Source organism: Furipterus horrens, unplaced genomic scaffold (assembly GCF_987537825.1).
Source record: "Furipterus horrens unplaced genomic scaffold, mFurHor1.1.pri manual_scaffold_1, whole genome shotgun sequence".
Lineage (NCBI taxonomy): Eukaryota > Metazoa > Chordata > Mammalia > Chiroptera > Furipteridae > Furipterus > Furipterus horrens.
This window is the reverse complement of record NW_028327171.1, coordinates 82,911,203-82,935,099: the sequence shown is the minus strand read 5'-3', so window position 1 is coordinate 82,935,099 and position 23,897 is coordinate 82,911,203. Positions and strand designations below refer to the sequence as shown.

General features: G+C 37.3%; 1 protein-coding gene and 1 pseudogene across 1 annotated transcript in view; both read right to left on the bottom strand.

Annotated features, from left to right (window-relative positions):
* The window catches only part of ABI3BP (ABI family member 3 binding protein), a 266,911-nt gene extending 248,713 nt beyond the window's left edge, over positions 1–18,198 (bottom strand). Inside the window, exon 1 of the mRNA XM_090276076.1 lies at positions 18,052–18,198. Coding sequence (XP_090132202.1) covers positions 18,052–18,130 — 79 coding nt within the window. The 5' untranslated portion in view covers positions 18,131–18,198. The remainder of the gene's footprint in view (positions 1–18,051) is intronic.
* Positions 18,199–22,371: 4,173 nt separating this feature from the next.
* Positions 22,372–23,689, bottom strand: LOC150021377 (eukaryotic translation initiation factor 3 subunit E pseudogene; annotated as a pseudogene).
* Between the last annotated feature and the right edge of the window lie 208 nt (positions 23,690–23,897).

Below are 23,897 nucleotides of genomic sequence, written 5' to 3'. Positions count from 1 at the left end.
ACACCAAAAGGCTGTGAGTCAATCACCAGTCAGGGCACATGCCTAGGTTGTCAATTTGATTCCCGGTTGGGGTGCTTATGGGAGGCAGCTGATTCATGTTTCTCTCTCTCTGTCTCTCTTTATCCCCACTCCTATTCCTCTCTCTCTCAAATAAATAAAAACATAACCTTTGGTGAGGATTTTAAAAGAAGAAGAATTTCCCTACATGAAATTTTTTTGGGTTTTTTTTTTTATAAATAAACACATTTTTAATTTTATAAAATGGTAGAGAAGTTCCTATTCAAAGCCTTCCACTCATCCAAGCAAAACAAATCCCTTTTTCGCTATGCTCCAATTCAGTCTTATTCATTCCTCAGTCATAGCCATTATTGCATTGTAGTATCCTGTTTAATTCATCTATTCCTTTTGCTAGGATATAAACTCCACTGGGACGGTAACCATTTTTCTTCTTTATATGTTCATTCCTCCTATTATAACATTAGGTGCTGCTTATAAAATCTTTTTTTTCCTATAAGAGATAAGAAATTTCACAAAGGCCTACCAGGAGATATAATTATATGAAGTATGCCATGGCATAAACTTCAGCATGAAGTCAAAGCTAACTAAGGCCAAGGAACTGAGAGTCTGGCCTGATCCAAATTGATGCCAGGAAGCCCATTAGTTCCTCAGAGGAATTCAATGATGTAGGTCAGTTACAGTGTGGATCTTGGATCTGGTTCTCTTTAAGCTGTCTTGGAAACAGGTTGACTCTCCTATATAATATCAGGACCAATACGGACTCACTCTTGACCTAGGCCAACCCTGAAATGTCCTCTGGAATGAAGGACAAGGACATTAATCAAGGCATTCGAAAGCATGGTTTGTAAGCTATTCTAAACTATCAAACATCTTCCATGATTACTTTAAAAGGATATTTGTTTACATATTTTTCCAATCATTCTGATCAGCATTTATGCCTTGTTTTGTTTTGTTTTGTAATCCTGGAAAAAGTAAATGATCCAAAAATTCTCCTTCAGAATTTATTTCCACTTATCTTTTGCCCATAAGCAACACTACATGTTTATGCCAATAAATAAGATTATCTGTAGGTCTCATTCTATTTTTGCTCCACTTAAATAGTCCTTTAAATTACAATAAAAAGGTAGCAAACACACTCTGGGTATCAATTACCCATTGTTATGTAATAAATCAACTCAAAGCTCAGCGACTTAAACAGCAATAAGCATTTATTATCCACACAGTTGCTGTGGATCAGGAAGGAACTTGGAAACATCATGGCTAGGCAGTTATAACTCAGAGAGTCTCATGAAATTTCAGTGGGGATATTGGTCATGGTTGCAGTCATCAGAGGGCTTGACTGGGCTTGGAGGACACACATTCAAGGAGGCTCACTCATGTGGCTAACAAGTTTGTGCTGGCTAGGGGCAGGAAGTCTCAGTCCTTGTCACATGGCTCACTCCACAGGACTGCTTGAGTGTTCTCATGACGTGGCAGCTGATTTTCTCCACTGGGTGATCCAAGAGAAAGAGCAAGGTGTGAACTCTTATGACTTTTATGACCTTGCCTCAGAAATCACACATCCTCACTTCACTTCTTTTGTCTTCTGATGGATACACAGGCCAGCATGATTCAGTGTGTGAGGGACCTACCCAGGTGTGAATACCATGAGGCAAGGGTCATTGAAGGTCATTTAAATTTCTCACACCACATCAAAATCACTTACATAAAATAAACTGTGTTCGCATCTTAGTTATGATGTTTGAGGGTTTTCATGGACCATCTCAAAGCCCTTTCTGCATGTTTCACGCATAAAGTAGCAATGCTTCCAGCCACTCGATGCATCCTAATTCTAACTCAGTAAAAGGCATCTTTCTAGATATGGTGTTCTTAACTTCTATTAGCTCTTAGACTTCTTTGAGAATCTCAATATCAAAGTTTCAAAAGACCCGAAAAATGTATATACTCACATGTGTACTACTTTACGTACAACTTTTAGAGTTTTTATGGACTTCTAGCGCTCAGAAAAAAAAATGCTTCCACCCACAAGCTACATACACAATGTTTTCAGCTGCCTGCCTAGTATAAGTGTCACAGCTAATGTTCAACAATAGGCTGATGTTTAGTATTAGCTGGAGGGCTGGTTACCAGTCTATGTAAGTCAAAGTAACAGAACTTTTATGTGAAGTACCAAATTCATCTTTAGTTTCAGAGTTGTATTTTTCTTGATTGGCCTGGTAAGGTAAACTGGTCATACTTTACAGTGGACTTTCTTGAGTTTGGCCTATACTGAACAGATGCTTCAACCTCATATTAGGTATTAACTTTAACATATATATACATACAAACAGAACAACTCTAATATCTCACAATGTCACCAAAACTTTCCCGCCTCAATTTTAAACATCAATCACCACCAAACAAAGCTATGTTAATGGCAAATGCTACTTAGGACTGCAATTAGCTATGGTAAAAGATGGTTTATAAATATTAAGGCAGACAGAAGTTCATCACAAGACCTAGGGCTCTCACTATCTCAAGCTGAGCATTTTTCTACATACATGTATCATATACTGAACAATGAAAACCACAGGTTATCCAAATTTATAGTAAGTTAGCTCAGTTTCTTTTACCTGCTTTCTGACAATTAGTGCCTCAGTGCTTGGTACTGATTATATAAAAAGATCAGTATTTTTTCTCCATCATCAATGATAGTGGTTTAACATGCAGATGACCAGACCTACTAAATCAGACTTAATAGTAATTGCAGGCAGGGTGAAGGGTGGGGATGTGGGTAGTGGGGCTCTGCATAGTTAACAGATTCAGTTAGTGGATTTCAAAATATGGTCCCAGGACCAGCAGCACCTGGAAACTTGCAAGAAATGCAAATTCTCTGGACCACCCCACCTCAGATCTATGGAATCAGAAAGTCTGGGGCTGCGGTCCAGCATTCTGAGTTTTAACAAGCCCTCCAGATGACTCCAATGCTCGATCAAGCTTGAGGACCACTACATTCAGTGATTCCTTGCTCCTCAATATAGTTTGAGAATTATTATATCCAGGTTTGTTAAACAGCTGTATCTCAATAAAGCAAAACACAGAGATTTCTTTTCCAGTTATCATATAATCATCTTCCACAACCAGGCCCTGTGAATGGATGTAGGTTGCACAGGCTATAGAGGGAGAGGGTAGGTGAGAGAAAGACTTTAAATTCAAAGGAGAGAAATAAATGTGCATGTTTCTTCCCTTAAAAAAAAAAAATCTTGCAAAATAAGGCCATCCCTAGAAAGAGATATCCTTAGAAGGATCTTGATTCTGTTAATGCTTATCTTTTAATGCTTTTTAAATTATTTTATAACATAGTTTACAGGAAATTTCTTTAGTATTAGTATCTGTGGTCCTCTTGTGGCTTATGAACCTCTGGCCATGAAAAGGAATGTTTGAAATGGACATTTCTGGGACACCAGAAAAACCTTACAGATGACTTGTGAGCCTTGGGTTATGACAACTTTGGAAAACACTACAGTAAATACTTGTCTTAATTTTCTGACATAAGTGAAAACAGATGCTTGAATTAAATGGCTGATTAAGAATAGTGTTATATAATGCAATTCAGTGGGCAACTTTAGAAGATTATAAGACTAAATGGTGTTTTTAGTAAATAGATGATAAAGGCACCTGAAAGTATTTGAAAAAGTACTGACATGTTAAAAATTGACTGTCATAGAGTATGAAGTATTGTTACTTTAAATTTTTTCTTTTATTAAAATTTCTCTTAAAATTATAGGTGTACAACATAGTGATCAGACATTTGTATACTTTACAAAGGGATCACCACAATAAGTCTAGTACCCACCTGACACTACACATAGTTAGTATAATACTATGACTATACTCCCTGTGCTGTACTTTACATCTTCATAACTAATTTTTTAAATCCTCACATGGGGATATGTTTTATTGATGAGAGAGAGAGAGACAGACAGACAGACAGAAACATTGATGTGAAAGAGAAACATGAATCGGTTTCCTCCTATGTACACCCCAACCAGGGATCAAATCTGAAACCAAGGTACATGCCTTGACTTGGAATCAAACCTGCAACCTTTTGGTGTACAGGATGATGCTCCAACCAACTGAGCCACCTGACCAGGTCTCTGTGACTAAGTGATTCAAGGACAGTTTTTATTAGTCATTCTGGTGATTCAATTGTAATGCCAATATTTAAAATTTGAGTTACTATTTCCCAAACAGGATAATAAAAATAAGTCCTTCTTCCAATGCAAAACTTTATAAAGAGTTTTTGCAACTAAATTATTCTACCTAAGAGAAAAACACTAAATCACAGTAATACCAGCATGTTGATCAATCAAAAATCAATGGTGCATCACACCAAACTTAATCTGATTTATATTTATTTATTTTTTATTTGTATTATAAGAACCACCACAATAGCACAGAATGACACACATGTGTTTATGCACACATACCTGGATTTGGAAACCTAATTATCTCTCTCTCTATATATATATATGTGTGTGTGTGTGTGTGTGTGTGTCTGTGTATGTATATATATATGTATATGTATATGTATATATATATATGCCATATTTAAAACCATTTAAGAATGAGCTATACTGTTAATATATAGTTATGGTTTGCCCAATGTGATATACACAGAACTCATCAGATAAATGTAAATCTGTGCTTTTCATAAGCTTGCTGATGCCAAGATAAGGAGGGGGGAAATCATGCTATTTTCAATCAAGTGGAACATTTAGCATGGCATAGAAACATCCACCTCTGCTTTGAAAAAAAATAAAAATAAAGTGTGCATTGTCTTCCAAAGGGAAGGTTTCTGCTGGATCCAGACAGATGAAGAGTCAGCTGGGAGGCAAGGATGAGGGCCAAAGTGGCCAGCAGCAGAGGCTGGAGTGGAAGCCAGAAGAAAGTTCTGAGCATTCTAATGGAGTTGAGAGAAGGGAGAAAGAGGAAAGGAGGGAAGTAGGAGGGAAAGAGGGAGAGAAGGAGGCTGAAGGAAAGGAGGGTTAGGAATAAAAAGAGGGAGGGCGGGGAAAAAGAAACTCATCAAATGACTGATCATTCACCCGATCACACCAACCCAGGGCCTGAGAATCAGCTGAACACATGGCAGCGGCATCCAGGGGAAAGTCAAGTACACAGAATTGCATCCCAAGAATATGTGGAGGAGAAAAAAATGACCAAAGACCACAACCTGTACTCTGAAATCTTTCACCATAAAAGGTAAATATGCTCTGAGCAGGACCTTCCAAAACCGTGTGGGGAGAGTCGTCCTGGGAATAGGAGCAGAATGCTAATAGCAAGAATTATGTTTACAAAATCCATAGTTCCATGGCTCCTCTCCTCAGTCCCTGTGTGGCTGCGAGGCTGACACAACACAGGCCCAGACACAGTGGGCGTGACCATCCAGCAACAGCGTTCTTCTAGCTCAGTATCTTTTCAGGAAGTGTCCAGGCTGGACTGTCCAGGAAATCCTCTAGCTGCCACAGCAGGTAAAGAGTTTTTTCAAATGTGTGAGGATCATGTCAGAAGTTATATAAATGTCTAACCACTATAGTGAATACCTGAAACTAACGTAATATTGAATGTCAACTGTAATGGAAAAAAAAAATTAAAGAGAAATGTTTCTGGTCCTCACATCTCCTTTTACTTAGGTTAATAAAGTTACTACCAAAAAAGCCATTAAAGTCATCCTGATATTAATATTTATTACTGGAGGTTACAAAAGGAACTATTATTTTTATTATTTCCCCCTTTTTTTTTCAAGGAAGAAAATCAGATCTTGAGAGAGGTCAAGGCACATGCCCAAGCTCTCATTTACTCCTGGGCTTTAAATTCTAGTAAAAATGTGAGTAATTAGGGAATCACCCTTTGACAACAGAATCAGTCAAGTATTTGAAGATGAGCCAGGAGAGGAAGGGAAGGGGTATTCTTCAGATTATCTGATACCTTGTCCTAAACTTACTGCCTAGAGATGGCTTTAACTCCATTTGGGAAAGTGAAAGGAGAAGGAAGCTCTGTCCTGTATCCTCTGCCAGCATGTCTGTAACAGCACTGAATTCCAGGGTTTCCTGCCAGTGTGACCTTGGCAGCTACCCAAGCCTCTCCTTCAACAGACTCTGCTGCTCTCAGAGAAGGAAAGTCTGTTAGGACTAGCACACCCATGCACACGTGCACAGTGGACTCTCAGCAGGGTCCCTGGAAAACCAGAATGTTTTCATATCAGCTAACAGAATGGAAAAGTCAAAGGATAGCATTTAAGGAGAAAAGAAATCTGGAACTCCACTTCAGTAACTTGTGGGAAGCAAAGCACCCCCAAGCTATCTCCTAGCAAGGGTTCATTTTCCACTCAGAAGGGAGAGCCTTTCACTCTATTGGAGACACAGAGAAATAAGTTTCAGATTATAAACCATCCTATGTGCTCACAAATTCTCCTTACCATAAAACAAAAACAGAAAAAAAAAGATGAGCTGTAATGGATGTATATATTGTAGTAACATGCAATTCAAATAACGTGGACCCTCTGAATAGGGAAATTCACTAAACATTTGCTTAACTCCTGTATTTTGTATTGACCAAGATCATGGGGTACTTTTTTTTTTTAAACATATTGCATTAGTTCATTTTTTTCATTTTTATATATCATATTTTATATATATATATATATATATATATATAAAAAATAGATTAACTCCTGCAAAAAACTTTTAAAATATTTTATTTATTTTTAGAAAGAGGGGAAGGGAGGGAGAAAGACAGGGACAGAAACATCAATGTGTGGTTGCCTCTTGCACACCCTCAACTGGAGCCCTGGCTCACAACTCAGGCATGTGCCCTGACTGGAAATTGAACTGGCAACCCTATGGTTCTCATGCCAGCACGCAATCCATTGAGCCACACCAGCTAGGGCTAACTCTTGCAAATTTTGGTTGAAGAATTAAGATACTAATAGTTTTATCTAAAAGAAAATTACTTTTATGTGGCCAAGTAGTTTTAAATAGGACTAATTTCAATTCTTTGAAGGCAGACAATGTCTCACTCATTTAAAATCTTAATATGATAATGTTTTTAAAATGTTAATTAAATGACAGAATGAACAGGTGTAAGTTCTTTACTGGAAAATACAATCCACTATAGCTTCTTAGATCTGGGTTCTGAGATTTTGTAAAAATAGAGATTAGCACTTACAATACCAAAAGGAAATGTTAATCTCAGTTATAAATATTTCTGTTTTATATAGCTTGAGAAGGAATTCTCAAAATTTTTTCAAATAATGCTTTAAAATCCTGGAACAAAGTAGCAAAAAATAAATAAAAATAAAAATAACTCTTAAGTTAATATTAAAACTTAAATAACAAAATAATTTACTTGCAACTTTTACATTTTACCCTGTGCTTATCCAAAAAGATTTATCAATCTCTTTTGAATGCAAATTTTCAAAAGGCTTCATCAGTGGTTCCCAACTCTGGCCGTACTGAAATCACCTGAAGAATTTCTATAACTTCCCACCTCACCTCTTGCTGGTATAGCTCAGTGGGTTGAGTGCTGGCCTACAAACCATAAGGTTGCCAGTTTGATTCCCAGTCAGGGCACACACCTGGGTTGTGGGCCAGGTCCCAGGTTGGGGCCATGTGAGAGACGACCACACATTGATGTTTCTGTCCCTCTCTTTCTCCTTCCCTTCCTCTCTCTCTAAAAATAAAATATATTTTTAAAAGCTCTCCCACCTCAGACCAGTAGAAAGCAGAACTGTACAGGTATTTTTGAAAGTTTCAGTTATTCTAATGTATAGTGAGGGTTACAACTCTTGGGATAGATGTTATAACATTTGTACTCATAGCTAAACTTGTTTTTAAAGAAAACATTGAATTGTTTTATGACAGGTGAGGCTTGAATTACACCTCAATTTTCTCTAAAATTAATTTCTAATTGACCAGAAGGTTCTTGGAGTGATTGGATTCAGTCTGGTTTTCTCATGTATGGGCTTTAAATATATAGCCCATGATTGGATAATGAACCTTCTATAAAGGCAACACATGTTCTACCTCCTTTTCAGACTTTTACAGGGAGGAACTTCAGACTTTTATAGGCGGTGCTTGCTGTATCAAGAGTGCCTAAAAACCTCAGACTAGCTTCAAGGCTCCCACATTTCTATCAAAATAACTGGGAATCAAGTCAGGCTTTTGTTAGATCAGAGAAACCTACAACACACTCTAATAATCTCAGTGTGGAAAGTCCTTGGTGGGGAACCCAAGATAACTTTATGAGCAGTGGAGTGGGTCCTGATTCAGTCTAGCTGTCCACAGAACTTTCACAAAGTAGCCTGAGACCTTGAAGTTTACTACCCTTGTTACTTTGTACTTTCTAGACCTTTGAGAACATCTCAACACAAGAAGAGACTGTGGGCTAGAGGAAAAAACCCACAGGGTATTCTAGTATTAATTCTACAAGCTTCTGGATGTCAAGAATATATTCTGTGTATAACCTAAATTTTGTGTTTTGATTACTAGAGTCTATGAAAGAATTGTTTTATTAATGCCAAAGAGGATCTGAAAGAAGCTCCTTTAATTTATCCACTTGTCTCCATCGCTCCCACTGACGGAAATATACTTTCCTCCTCTTAACTTGACCTTACAGCAACTCCTCCATTTACTGAAAAAGCTACTCACAAATGTTTCAGAGCATATTTTTCTGGGAACTGTATCATCAACTTCACAGATGTTGGTTGCTTCATATTTATAACTTTTGTTAAATAAAATGTTTACTTCGTCTTTCATTTTCTCTTTTTATTTGAAAGATGGTGGTATCTGATTCTTACAATAAAAAGCAGATTTTCTATTTGGAGGGAATTTATTTTGCCTATCTCTCTACATGGTATATCTTTCCACACTTAATGTACCACAGAGGAAATCACAGAAATCTAGGTATAGACTGGATTCATTTTTTTGTTAAATTTATTGGGGTGACATTAGCTAGTAAAATTACATAGGTTTCAAGTGTACGATTCTATGATATATCATCTATTTATTGCATTGTGTGCCTACCACCCAAAGTCAAATCTGTCACCACATATTTGAGCTCCTTTACCCCTTATTACACCCCCACCCCCTTTCCCTCTTGTAAATGCCATACTACTATCAGTGTCTATAAGTTTTTGTTTGTTTTTCTCTTTGTTAATTTGTTGCTTCCAGTTTATATCCCACATGAGTGAAATCACATGGTTGTTAACTTTTTCTGCCTGACTTAATTCACTTAGCATGATATTCTTAAGATGCGTCCATGTTATCACAAATGGCCATATTTCATCTTTTCCTATGGCTGAATAGTATTCCATTGTATACATGTGCCACATCTTTACCTAATCTATCAAAGGACAGTTCTGTTATTTCCATGTCTTTGCCAACTTTATAATGCTGTCATGAACATCGGGGTGCATATATCTTTGTGAATAAATGAATGTTTTCAAATCTTTCAGGTAGATACCCAGAAGAGCATTGTTGGGTGACTCTATTCTTAATTTTTTGAGGAGCCTTCTTACTGTTTTCCATAGTGGCTTTACCAGTTTACATTCCCGCCAGCAGTGAATGAGAGTTCCTTTTTCTCCACAATCTCTTCAATACTTGTTATTACTTGTCTTGTTGATAATAGTCATTGTAACAGGTGTGAGTTGCCATCTCATTGTAGTTTTGATTTGTGTTTTCCTAATAACTAGTGAAGTTGAGCATCTTTTCATATAACTATTGGTGATTTGTATACCTTCTTGGGAGAAGTGTCTGTTCAGGTCTTCTGTCCATTTTTTAATGGATTTTTTTTTTTTGGTGTTGAGTTGTACGAGTTCTTGACATATTTTGGATATTAACCCCTTGTTGGAGCTGTTGTTTGCAAATATCGTCTCCCATTTGGGTGGTTGCCATTTTCTTTTGTTAGTAGTTGCTTTTCCTGTACTGAGGCATTTTAGTATGATATAGTCCCATTCATTGGTTTTTGCCTTTACTTCCTTTGCCTTTGAGGTCAAACTCATAAAAATCTTCTCTAAGATCAAGGTGCATAAGTTTAGTACCTATGCTTTCTTCTGTGTAATTTATTGTTTCAGGTCTTATAATTAGGTCTTTGATTCACTTTGAGTTAGTTTTTTTATATGGGGACAAACAGTAGTCTAGTTTCATTCTTTTACATGTGGCTTTCCAATTTTCCCAGCATCATTGCATGTTTCTGGCTCCTTTGTTGAAATTTCCCTGTATACATGTGGGTATCATTTCTGGGCTCTCAATTCTCTGACTGGATGCTTGCATACAGAAAATAAGGTCCACATTGGGTGCTTTTTACCTTATGTCTTTGCACTCTTAAGATATTTATCTCATTTTTCAGGGATTTCCTATAATGGACTCCAACCATGGAGGGAGACAGATTGGCAGTTTGCCTGCTGGGCACCTGTCACTGCAAGCTCAGTTCTGTGGGAAGTGAATGGGGTATTAATGCTCCAAAGAATATATTCTCTGGAATTATATTTTTTTGTATTCATGGTTCCATTATATCACTTTCTAGTCATGTGATTTAAAGCAGCTATTGACCATTTTATTGTGGGTGTACTCTAAAATAGCCCCTAATAATCCCCTATTCCTGTATTCACTTCCTTGTGTGACAGGACCTGTAAGCTGCTTATAAAAAATATGAGGGGGTAGCCCCCCAAACCAGAATTATCTTCTGGAGGGAAGGCCCCTTTTAATACAAGCTTCCCTCACTAGGTGAGTGTTCTAGGAACCCATCTGTATCAGTGTGCCAGCTGGTGTGTTTGTGAGAGGCTGTGAGAGGTTTCAGTGAATTTTTTTTTAGAAGGCTCTTTCAATAGGTTTGTCCAGTTCATGATGGGTGATTTAGGAGTGCACCTGCTCACACCGCGCTGAGTAGTTAGCAGTTTTTGACCAAAAATGGCATGGCACCTATGCCTCACTCCCTATTCACCCAATCTCATCCCAAGTGACTGTTTTTATTGTTGTTTCCCCGGATGAAAAAAGTCCTCAAAGGAAAATGGTTTGCCGATGTGAAAGAGATGAAACAAAAAATAGCAGAAGCACTAAAAGGCATCAAAATCAATGAATTCAAAACTGTTTTGAGCAGTGGGGAAAAAAGTCTTGGTTGGTGTATTGCATCAAATGGAAAGTATTTTGAAGATGACTGAACTTTAAACATGTAAAAATAAACACACAATTTTTTATAAATAAATTCTGATTTTTGGGGGGTCCTCTCCTCATACTATATGGCAAATGACTTGTCCTGTCACTTCTGTGATTAAGCTATTTAAGATTATAAATTTCTTCTTGTGTGCAGACTCATCTGGGCTAGTACACTTTATAAAGCAGGTGGCCATAATAGAGAGACCCATGTGGCAAAGAATTTAGGTGACCACTGGTCAATGGCCAGTGTAGTAATGAGGCCCATAAACCAATAACCATCAAGGAACTGAATTCTACCAACAACCATAATATTTGGAAGTGGGTCCTTTCCCGGTCAAGCCTCCAGATGTGAACCCAGCCCTGACCAACACCTTTGAAGAAGAAGACCCAGCTAAACCAGACTCAGACTCTTAACCCTCAGAAATTGTGGAATAATAAATGTGTTGTTTTCAGCTGCTGCATTTGTGGCAATTTGTCATGCAGCAATAGATAACTAACATACTCCTTAGGCTTAGTTCTTCATCTGTGAAATGGAGATAATAATACAATTTCATGATCATAAGAATAAAATGAGATCATTTATATAAATACTTAGCATTAAACATCATGCCTGATATATAATATGGTTAATTATTATCATATTTTTTTAAAATATTTTATTTATTTTTAAGAAGAGAGGAAGGAAGGGAGAAAGAGAGGGAGAGAAACATTGTTGTGCCAGCGAAACATCGATTAGTTGCCTCTCGCACACCCTCAACTGGGGACCTGACCTGACAGAAATCAAAGCAGCAACATTTTGCTTTGCAGGACAATGCCCAACCCACTGAGCCACACCAGTCAGAACTTATCACATTTTTTAAACATTATTTAAACCATTGTTTTTCTATTTTTAGCATGTTCCTTCTTTAGTTGATACTATTTATTTTTACATTTTTTAGTTTAATATTCTAGTAATCTCTCCCATTTTATTATCTTTTATCTATTTTTAATTTTACAGTTATTCTTAGATCACTTTTATTAAGTTTATATACTTCCCATATTCTTTCTTTTACACCTACTTTTATAAATGACAATCAAGGGACAGGAAAAAGGGAAATATTTCTGAGGATGGTGACCCAGATAGAATGGATGGCCACATCTCCTAAATGGTCCGCCCTTCATCAGACATCTTATATTTTTTGCCTTAGGCATATCTTCTGTCAACTGACATTAACCTACAAAAACATTTTAACTGTCCTTTAATTAATAGTTAACTAGTATATGGAAAATTGACACAGGGAAACCTTATTTTTTAATTATTTTTATTGATCTTAGAGAGACAGAGGCAGGGAGAAAGAGAGAGAGTGGGACAGAGAGAGAGAGATAAACATCAATTTGTTATTCCACTTATTTATGCATTCTCTGGTTGCTTTTTTGAATGTGCCCTGACCAGAGATTGAATCCACAGCCTTGGCATATTGGATGATGCTCTAACCAACCGTGCTACATGGCCAGGGAAGCCTTATTTTTAAACCTGAAATTCTAAACATGATAGTCTTAGTACCGAAAACAAATTATATTTGATCAATTTTTACATTCCTAATAGAAGTTTTTTGTTTCTGTTTTTTATCACAGGGGTGGATCTCAGTCTTACCTAGTAGACACTCAATTAATAGTGCTTAAATAGACAAACAAATCAATAAAATGGCTAAGAAACTTTAGAGCTGTAAAAGATGCTAAAATAATTCTCTCTGGTTTTCAAACTTGTTTGTTTGCTTGGTTTTTTTGTTTGTTTGTTTTTGTTTTTTTTTTTTAGGAATAGAAACATTTTTTTTTAATGTACTCTTAAATACAGTTCCACCAATACATGACTATATATTACTCAAATAATAGCAGAACCCTTCCTACTAGGCTTATATTCCTCACCATTTTCCTCCTCCCCCATAACCTCCCTGCCCTAAAAATGAAAGAAATCCTCTCCCATCCCTCACAAGTATCAGTTACCCTTTGAAAAAATGGACTGGGTCCTTGGGGTGACATATTCCTGGTTTGTCAAAGTGAGATTGGGAGGGCTCTTTGGAGAGTGAAATCCATACCCCAGTTGAGTGGCTAGAAAAGTTTACAAAGCAAGATGTAGGAGCCATTTTCTCCAAAGACAGCCTTCTATTGCCCCTTTGTAATCGATCCCTAGGAGTCAAAATAGATTAAGCCAAGGAAGACAAAGTTGCAGCCCTTGTAGACTTCTTTGTCTTGGCTTCCCCTCTGAGTACTTGAACACCTACTGAGCTCTGGCCCCTGGGGGTTGCCTATACTTATACCTGTTGGGAAGGCCACTCACCTCTTAGCCATCCTCTTTTGCCCCAACTTGGAATTGTTTTCTAGACCTCTACTTGGGAGCCATATTATCTTACAATTCTTGATCCTTTTGTCAAAATTGGGTTCCTCTGCTTGCTCTCAAAGCTGTTTTTACTTCTCCCAAATCAGACAATGATCTCACTTTATTGTAATTATGTCCATACATCCCTGTCTCTTCCATTAACTGATCAGCTCCCTGAAGACAGGTGCCAAGCTGTGTGTTCCCAGATTTGGTTGCTCTGTATGTACACAGACTACGATTTGTTACTTGAACAATTAACATATATTTATAAAGAGCAGGGAACTGATACTACATAGAAATTAAAGGTATGGTCTTCTGCCACTTGCTGCCTCTGTGACTTTGGGCAAATCACTTCAACACTCTGAGGCACACAATTTTATGTTCTATAAAATGAGAATAAGCAAATAGCTGCTTCATAGGAAAGCTTTAAGAATTTTGTTAGATTTTCCACATTAAAAATATTTAGCCCTAAATGACCACAACAAACATGAACTCAAAGAATGTTATCTATGAAAATAATAGCAGTTATTAATAGCTATGAGAGTTATTGTTATTTCCATCTGTCCCTATGTGTTTTATCTTTGGAGTCAGAGATTTCTACCCTGTCAGGTAAGGACCTGAGGCAAAGAGCCAGATGCCTCTTTCCTCTGCCACATGCCAAGATCACTCCCAAGAGCCTCATGCCCTCAGCCCATCTGACTACACTTGTATCTTGGATGTTCTTCTGTGGCTTTCCTCCCATGTACCTCAGAGAACTGATAGAATTGTCTAGAAATAGTAGTCTTTGTCTTCCAGCTCATTACACAGCATTTTCTGCAAAGAGGTGTGTCAAGCCCCTCATGTCTTATAAGCTTTCATTGGCTTCCTTCACTCTACAGTATTCTCTGGGTTTTTTTGTTTGTTTGTTTGTTTGTTTGTTTTTTCCCTGTACTCCAGGAAAAAAAAGTTCTACTGTGCCAAGAATAAAGATTCCGAGAGGTAGCTGGAGCACGAGGACTTTCAAAGGTGTAAAAACAGTGTGGTAATTCTTCTCTAGGGCCTGTGCGGTAAGCTTAATTCTCTTCCTGAAAAACAATTTCAGTAGGATCTCTCCTGGAGGCTCCATGAGGCCTTACCAATCCCCAGGGAAAAGGTGATTCTAAGGCACAGGTACAGATTTCCATAGAGAAGAGAGTATTTAAACTAGACAATCAAACACTGTGTTGACAATGGTCAGCCCTTTTCTCATTGTAGAGCAAGACTTATTCCCTTGTCCTACCTTTCTGCCAAGAACTTGTCACCACATTTTCTAGCCTCCAAGAGATTTATCTGACAGTTTAGACACAAGATCACATATTATTTGATATGCATATTTTTCAATATTAACCCACTTTTTCATGGGCCAATAAATATTTATTGAATGAACACTTGTTATATATCAGACTTTTTACTAAAAGCATTGCATCTCTTATGTCATTTAATCCTAAAATACTATGAGATTATTAACATTATTCCCATTTTACAGATGAGAAAGCTGAGACTTAGCAAAGATAAATGATTTGCCAAAGAAGATAGTCAGTGAAAAATGGAGAGGAGAAGAAGTCTGTCTATAATAGCCTCTAACTTTAAGCTTTAAAATAAAAAGCAAGACTCTTCTAATTTATTTGCTGTAAGTATGTGCTAGATATGCAAACAGACATAAGACATGCAACAAGTGATTTCTTATTAAAAATTATTTTTCTTATAACCAAATAGACTAAATATATAAATTACATGTATTATATATCTATATATTACCTTATTTAATATATCTCAGATAGAACACAATTTCAAGTCAGAAGTCCAGGATCCAGTTCTGGTTCTGCCATCAATGTGGAAAGTTACTAAACATCCCCTGCCATTAAGTGTCTTTATTTTTTAAATACGTGGTTATGCTAGGTCAGTAGTTACAACTGTTGGCCTGTGATGAAGTTCGTTAAGTCAGCGGTGAAATGAGAAAAATAAGAACAATGGATATATTTGCATAAATTTATTTATTTTTTAAATCTATTAAAGTGGCTTGTTTTTATGAACAATGGGAATGTTTTTCCCTTTGACATCCTTGCATGGCAAAACTCAGGTATGCCCTCCATAATAGGACCCTAATATTAAAAATACATGTGTAGTCAGGACACATGCTTGGGTTGAAGGCCAGGTCCCCAGGTGGGGCCGTTTGAGAGGCAACCACTCATTGATGTTTCTCCTCCTCTCTTTCTCTCTCCCTTCTACTCTCTCTAAAAATAAATAAATATAATCTTTTTAAAAAATACATATGTATTTTTACTAGTTCATAAATCCATAGGTCTGGGAACCACTAGACTAAGTGAATCACTAGTGTTCCTTCTAGCTCCAAAGTTCTATCATTTTCTTAAATCACAAATAATATTTAGCTGATTCTAATGTAGAAAGAAAGAAGAAAAAGTGTTATCCTCTTTTTTTCTTGTGTGTTTACTTCAGCAATTCTCCAAAGGTGTTCTGCTGACAGAATGCCCCTGGCAAGATATTACAGCTATTCCTCTAGAAAAGCATCTTAATCAAATGAGTTTGGGAAATAATAGGTTTAAAAAATTGGACAGGTTTCTTAACTGAAGTTTTCAGAACCAGCAAGGTTCTCATGTTTAGTGTGACTCCCCAGAAGCAGACAAAGGATGAGTGCTTCCCAAGTTATTGAAAGGGAGCAGCTGCCACCCCAAACCCCTCTGAGGACAGCACACCTATGCCTGAAATAAATTTCAGAAAGGCAACTTTAAAAGAAAGTTCCCCAGTAGCTTTTATAGTAAATAAAAAATCTAGCATTAGAGATAAGGACACTTCCACTTATTTATTACCCAAACTATGGATATTTTCAAAAATTAAAAAACGAAGCCTGAATAAGAATATTCAGATTAAAGTGCAATGGACTAAACAAAAGTTCTATGGCTGTTTTGACAACTTTTTTTTTTATCATAACAAATAAAGGAAAATTGTGTCAAGAGATTTGTATCCAGTAATTACAACATGTTAATTAAAGCACTCGGAATTCACAGAAGTCTGTAGTAACAAAATTGTGGCTATCATCCCTGCACAATGAATACAAGGTAAAATAAAACCAAGGTAAAAATTGAGACTGAGAAAACTCCCAGACTCCTCTCAGATTGTGTGCCCTTATTAGATATTTCAGCAGCAGGAACAATGAACTCTGAATGCCTGTGGCTCATAATTGATTTATTGAAACACTTCTACTATGATCAAAGAACAAAATTCTTAATAGAAAATACAAATGTAATAGTATGGACTTGTTCTTATTTTTCTTTGCATAATTATCCAATCAGAGTTGAGAAGGTTTATTTTGCCTTTTTTTAATTGCTTTTTACATGATCATATAAAATATCAACTAGCCAAACCCTTCAGCCTTCACAAGTTCTAGATTCAACTTTCACTTAACATACGGAGGAGACAACAATTTTCACTTGGGACAAGATGATCTTTGAGCAAACTCTCCACAGGGAGGACCTAGGAAGGATCTTTTGAGCATTCTGACATTAACAATCTTTCTCTCTGACTATATACACACCAGATTTTTGACAAGTCTGTGGCTCTGAATTACCTCCAATATTTTCCGTGATAACTGTATGGTAAGTTTCAGCCTGTTTTTCATAATCTTGCTGACTACAGCAGTCTGAAACCATAAAAAGCCTCCACAGACCTGGAGTTGGCTTAGAAAAGTGCCTTTGCAAAGGAACAAAAGAAGTACATGTAATATTTATATTCAAAGACAAAAGAGAGAAAAGCTCTTATTTGGGGGCTGATGGGCTCAAAAGATTGTTTTTAGGATCTAAATGTCAAATTTTTAATTTTCTTCTGATTATAAACAAAATACCAACACTAAAATGAGATCACTTTAGCCAGGAAAGGGGATAATGTCCTGCTCAGCAGATTAAACCCTTGCCAATCAAACTCCACTGGAGAGAAGTGTCCATCAAGTAGCACATGACCCTATATGCCATGCCCAGCATCCTGCAACATCCAGGTTAACAGCATGTGTGAGGTTCACACCAAAAAATTAAGATTTCAGAATTGGTGTCTTTAAAATCTTAAGATAGTACTGATTTAGTCTCTGAGAGGGGGAATAAAAACACCAAACAACTCTTTTTAACAGATTACAACACCCATCTATACAATTTGATTCAATATACAAATACTGCAGTTTGAAATGATATCATTCAAGCTTCTGTGAACATCTGCTAAACCTAATAAGAAGTTGGTTTTCCTTTTTGCAATAGAGATTCAATTGAAAAGTAAATCACAGAAGGGGAAAAAAAGTAAAAGTTTAAGCAACTCCCTCACACATTTGAACTTTGACTCTCCACCATAGAACTCTATTCCCCCCCATCTGGTAACGCTTATCACATTAAACATCAACATTTTAAAACTAGTATCTCTTTAAAATTATTTTTTAAAACACAAAACATCAGAGCTACTTGCCTTTTGGCAATTTCTGTGCATTTCCCAGGGCTAGTGCAATACTTCCACAGAGAAGTAGACACCCCAAGCTGGAGAGCATGTTGCATTTGCCACCTCACACGGGGATTGATGCTGGTGGGTGTCCTGCAAGCCTGGAGCTGCATTTAAGTGGACTGTCTCCCAGTGACAGGCGGGCGGCTGCACTGAACTCTGCCGTGGGCTTGCTCACAGGGGGTGGAGACAGAATGACATCACACCCTTTCTCACACACACACCAAGAAAAAAAGGCACAACAGCACAAACATATCATAATATTTCCTGTTAGGATATAACTGTCTGTCTCTTCCTTTGTGATATAAAAATTGAACTTATGGTCAATCTATATTTGTGAAAGAAAAAGTATTTAGGCCATTTTGAAACATTGGTTGAGCTATTTTAAAAAATCCAGAAAAGGCCTACTTAAAACCATTGGAATGTTAAAAATATAAAATAAAACCATATTAGGAAGAAAACTGTTTTTAATTATCAAGTGTACCAATCCAATTCTTCTTTTAAATGGGAGTAAACTCATAAAAAATACACTTTGAACCATTCTGAAGTTTCACTATTATGAGAAACTTTTAAGAGTGAATACTTGACTATATAGCTATTCATTGTACACACACACACAGAGAGATATACATAGATATTCTATCCATGTAGATGTAGAGATTTAGTGAATTCACTGTCGCTGATTATCTGCAGATCTGAGCCATGTTCTATAACAGTATTCTTACCTACATGACTATAATTTCATTCTCATAGTGGCTATACAGGAGATATGGTATAATCCCCAATTTACCGGTGAGAAAAACTGAGACTTAGACAAGTTAAATGTCTTGACAAAGCCAGTGCACTCTAATGGTTAATAATTTTGATGGGCTTGGGAATAGAACTGACCAGAATTTAAATGTGCGTGCTATGTGCCTTTGAACAAACCTCTCTGTCCATAGTTCCTTGCTTACATTTAACTGTTTGCTGCATGCCAGACACTGATCTGATCAGTTCACATATATTAAAACATTTATTCCTCAAAATAACCTACAAGGTAGTCATTATAATCACCTCTATTTTACAGGCAAAGATTACTATGCATAGAGAGGTGAAGTGACAAGCACAAGGTCACGGTGCTAGTGAGCAACAGAGCCAGCATCTCAATCAGCAAGTTAACCCAGAGCTTACACTCTTAATTACTGAACTTTAAGTTCTAAAGTAGAGATGAGAGTGCCAATATTATACATTTGCTAGCCGAAGTTTTGGATAGTGCTGACCATAGTACCTGGCCCAACACTGAAAACAATAAATCTCCCAATGAAGTAGAACTCTGATTCTAACCCAGGTGCTTCCACCTCTAACGTTCATGTGGGTCTGCTCTCCCCTACATCACATTACCCTGAATATAGGCACTCCTGGAACAGCTGGGTTACAAAAGTACTTTAACTGTTGTCTGTACATTTATATTGACCCTTTGAAAATAGCCTATTCATGGGGTGGCTATAGCTGAACCAAATGTTGCTATAGCTGAGGAAAAGGGAATAACGCTGGTCACATGAACTTCTAGTCAAAAAACTTACCAAAGAAAAAAGAAAAATTGAAAAGACAGCCCTGTCTTCCAAATAAAGTGTGAGAAGGCACATTGTTAAAGTCATTTAGAGCTGGCGCAGTGTAAGCTTTCACCATAGGAATGCTCTGGCACTGGCCACTGGGGGGATTGGGTTATTTAACAGGTCTTTTGCATCTCTCATTTTTTACTTGACTAGGCAGCTCTCTCAAACCCAAGTTTGGACATTCATCCAGCTGGCACTGCAGATCTGCTCCTATATGCCATTGCCATTAAGTGAAGCAGGGAGGCCACTGTGCTAGCAGAAACAACAGGTTTCTGAGAGGGAAAAAATAACCCAGCAGAAATAGTGAAAAGAAGGCTGGTTCTTCAAAACAGTGTGAGGGGTTGGTCCCAGGGTTAGGTAATGGAATTAAGGAATCAGTCTCTGCTTGGCCTGCAGGCTACATTAGCAATCATTATTTGCCATTTGAAACTGTCTGGGAGCTAATTAAATAAAGGCTAATATCCAGTTATTTTGCCAGAAGAAGATAGTTTATTACCTTCATGAATAGGACAATGAAGACATTGAAAGTGTTGGAGCTCTCCTCAGACCAGGGAGGAGGCACATCGGAAAGAAACGGACCACGTCAGAGGAGTCATTTCACTTTCTCAAGGAACAAAACCTTTCCTGTCATGTCAGAGTCCCAGACCAAACAGGAGGTAGACAAATACCCCAGAAGAATTTTAAGTGCCTTGCTACATGGAAGAAAACTTCAGAGCTGTGATCATGTAATCATTAAAGGATTGAAGGCCATTTTCAAGGAAGAATAAGCATCTAACTGCGTACATACATGGGAGATGACGGCTGTGGAGTAATTCATGTAGCCCTGTGGGCCTCTCAGTTGTCACACAGAATGCCAAGAATGCCATCACTAAGCCCTGGTTCAAATGCCACTCATGTCTGCATTTATCTGGAAATATAGAAATGTAAACCTCCAATATCTGTTAAAAACCCTAATTTATACATTTATTCAAATTCATAAAAGGTACCACACCAAGAGTAAACTCTATGTAAAATATATACTCTGGATGATAACAATGTGCCAATTGAGGCTCACCAGTTGTACCAAATGTACTACAGTAGTGGGGATATTGTAATGGTGAGGGAAGTGGGTGTATGGTATATCCACGTGCATGGGGTCAGGGAGTAGGTATATGAGCAATCTCTCTCTTCTGCTCCATTTTGCTGTGAACCTTAAAAATTCTATTTAAAAAATCTTGTTGAGAGAACATTTAGGAAGAACTGCTGGAAAATCACATAAAATATATGTATATATTCTCTCGCTGTGAAGGCAGGAAACATGCATGACTGTTTTTCTTTACCACTGTACCCACTGCACATTATAAGAATGCAGTAAGTATGGTGAATAAGTTTCAAATGAAGCACAATTCATCAGTTTCTCCAGATAGTCTGAAGGTTAGCTCTGAATCAAGCCAGAGAAGACTAGAGTACAATGGATTATACAGCTGTTGGGGAACAATTCTCCAAGTGTCCCTCACATTTCTGTATGTCTAATGAGAAGAGGCATTGGTTCCCTGTGCTCCAGGCTATCTTTTTAAGAATGTTTGTATAGCAAACAGCCTTGGAAGATAGACGTTTGTTTAGTGTCTCAAATACTAAAGGTAATGTTTCCCTCTGGAGCAAAGGGAACACATGCTCACTTCCTATTATCAAAGATTCAACGTTCTTAAGCTCAGGGCTGCTTTCCTGTAATACAATCTGTTGCAGGTATAAGTGTCACCTGTATACCTCCTTGTCCTTCCCTTTGGGAATTGGGGCTCCTAGAACTGGCACAAATGCTGATGTTGAGGCCACTGCTATTGCTATGAGTAAATAAATAGTCCTTTGTCTTTGACCCAGGAGTCCTGGGTGTCTCCTGCCAGCATCAATGTACTGTGCATGTTAGCTTGTACGTACAGTAAAATCTCAACCCTTCACAGAGCTTGACGTTAGGGTTGGCTCATTCCAAAATATTTTATTAGGTAACCCTTGGTATAATGCCATCACCTGTGTTCAAGTCCACTATAAGAATCATCCATGAAACTCTGTTGTGCATAGGAAGAATGTTGCTAGACATTGCTTATTACATCATATAGAATCCTCTTTATAAAAACCCTGGAGAAAAAACTTTAACTGTTCCTTATGTGAAAAAAAGATTGTATTTTTTTCTGAGCAGCTATATTTATTTTGTGACACTGTAACTAGGTTTCTCGTTCTGTATTGACTGCTAGAAAGCCAGAGCCAAACATGTCCCCCGCCCATACTGAGTATATAGCTCTTTGTGGTGTGCATGTTTTGGCATCGTTCTTAGCTTTAGTTTCCATCCCACCCTTATTTTTTGCTTACTTTGCTTGGTCCTAATTTATGTGGTTTTGTAAGTTGTTTTTTTTTTTTTTAATAAGGTGAGGGATAAACAAACTTCAGACACTGGAGTTGCCTCAAATATGCTTTAAATATGTGAAGTCGGAATCTGTGAACTTGTTTTCTTTTTTTACACAACAGTGGAGCCTGGTGGAATTTTGGTACAATGATTGTATAGCATTCTTTCTTCTTCTTTTGTTAATGAAACGCACCCAATTTTATTCAAATTCTCCAAAATTTATATGCAATATGTTGTTTCTAAACTGTAACCTTTCATATAATGGTTTTATTATTTCATCTTTTCTTTATAGATTTTTTGTTTTTTCTTAACAGTCCTTCAGTAGAAGCCAGAGTCTTGAGTTGCCCAATTAGGAGCCTCTGACCTACTATTGTGATTAAGTTTCTTCTCAATATTCATGGCCAGCATCTGGCTTCAAAATGAAAGGCTTTTGGTCTTTTCAATCACTTGCTGTTAGGGTGAAACTGCACTGTTACCCATAACCACATGACCTAATTTAGAATCAATCTGGCATCTAGCCTTGCATTTCTAATCAAATTTACAATCCACCTTTAAGCTTCTTCTGAAGTCATGTTCAGTTTATCTGCCAACATGTTAGTGTTGATACACTGCTGGGTGTGACATATCTCAGATATGAAGAGATGAGCATTTTCAATAACATCCTCAAGACAATCCACCAAGAAGCCATCATTCACCAGCACAGATTCACATTTCCTCAGCTTTTTCTGAGCCCCATCAAAGTGAAAGTTAACATATAAACATTCAACAAACTCTGTAATTGTGTCTGTGTATGTGTAAGACTTCTGTTGAATAACTTTGACTACATCTTTTAGCACCTGCCAGTGGTTTTGAACAACTTTGTCATGACTGCTGCAGTCAAATAGTGAAGAATATGTGGTCACATTATCTGAATTGCATTAGGATACTCTGGCTGATAAAGGAAGGATCAAAATATTATCACATCATTAGGGGTGGTTGAAAAAACAGAGACCACTGAGTGAGCCATATTCACTGCGGAAGAGACTGGAGTGCAGAACTCACAGAATTATTATCTACAGTGTCTTTTAACTGTGTAAGGTCTTCCACAGCTGCATCCCAATCCTGCATTAAGATTTCAGAGGCCAGTTTCCCCAATAGTGAACCAAAGCATTTCTATCCATTGCTGAAACCAACACTCTAAAAAAGTAAAGGTATTCTGCTTCTCTGGAGTCATTTCCACATTCATATTGGAATGTGGACACTTGTAGAATGTATCTAAATATTCTTGTCTAAAATCATACTTGTCTTTCAGTTAGTCAAGCAGCATCTGACCATCCCTGGTTGACTACATTTGCCTGGTCGTTTCTGGATTTCAAACATCAGCACAATTGGTTCTGTTTCTGCCTGAAGCTCTTTCAGTTGTGCAACAACTGTGGTTCTTCTTTCTCTCAAAGCATGAAGAATAGCATCAGAAAAAAAGGTCTTTCTATATATCCACAGCAAAGTCTACCATGCTAGTAACACTGAGTAGATCCAATTTTCCTTATAATAATTCTTTTTCATTATATGTCCTTACAGAGAGACACTCAAGCGACAGAAATACTAGATACCAATCCAAAAAGTGTGTGATGTGAGTAGTTAAGCCATACTCTACCATTTTGCCAAGGGGGAAAAAACAAAACATTATTTCTTTTTCCTTTGGGAAAGTAGGTAAAAGGTGGGAAAATCCAGAACGTTAAATAAGTACCATATTTTTGCAAAGATGGAGGCGTAAATATACACGCTGTGTCTTCTCACAACTAAGAAGGAGTTTACAACCATTTCAAAACTAAAACAAAACAAAACAAAACAAAACAGGCCCTGGC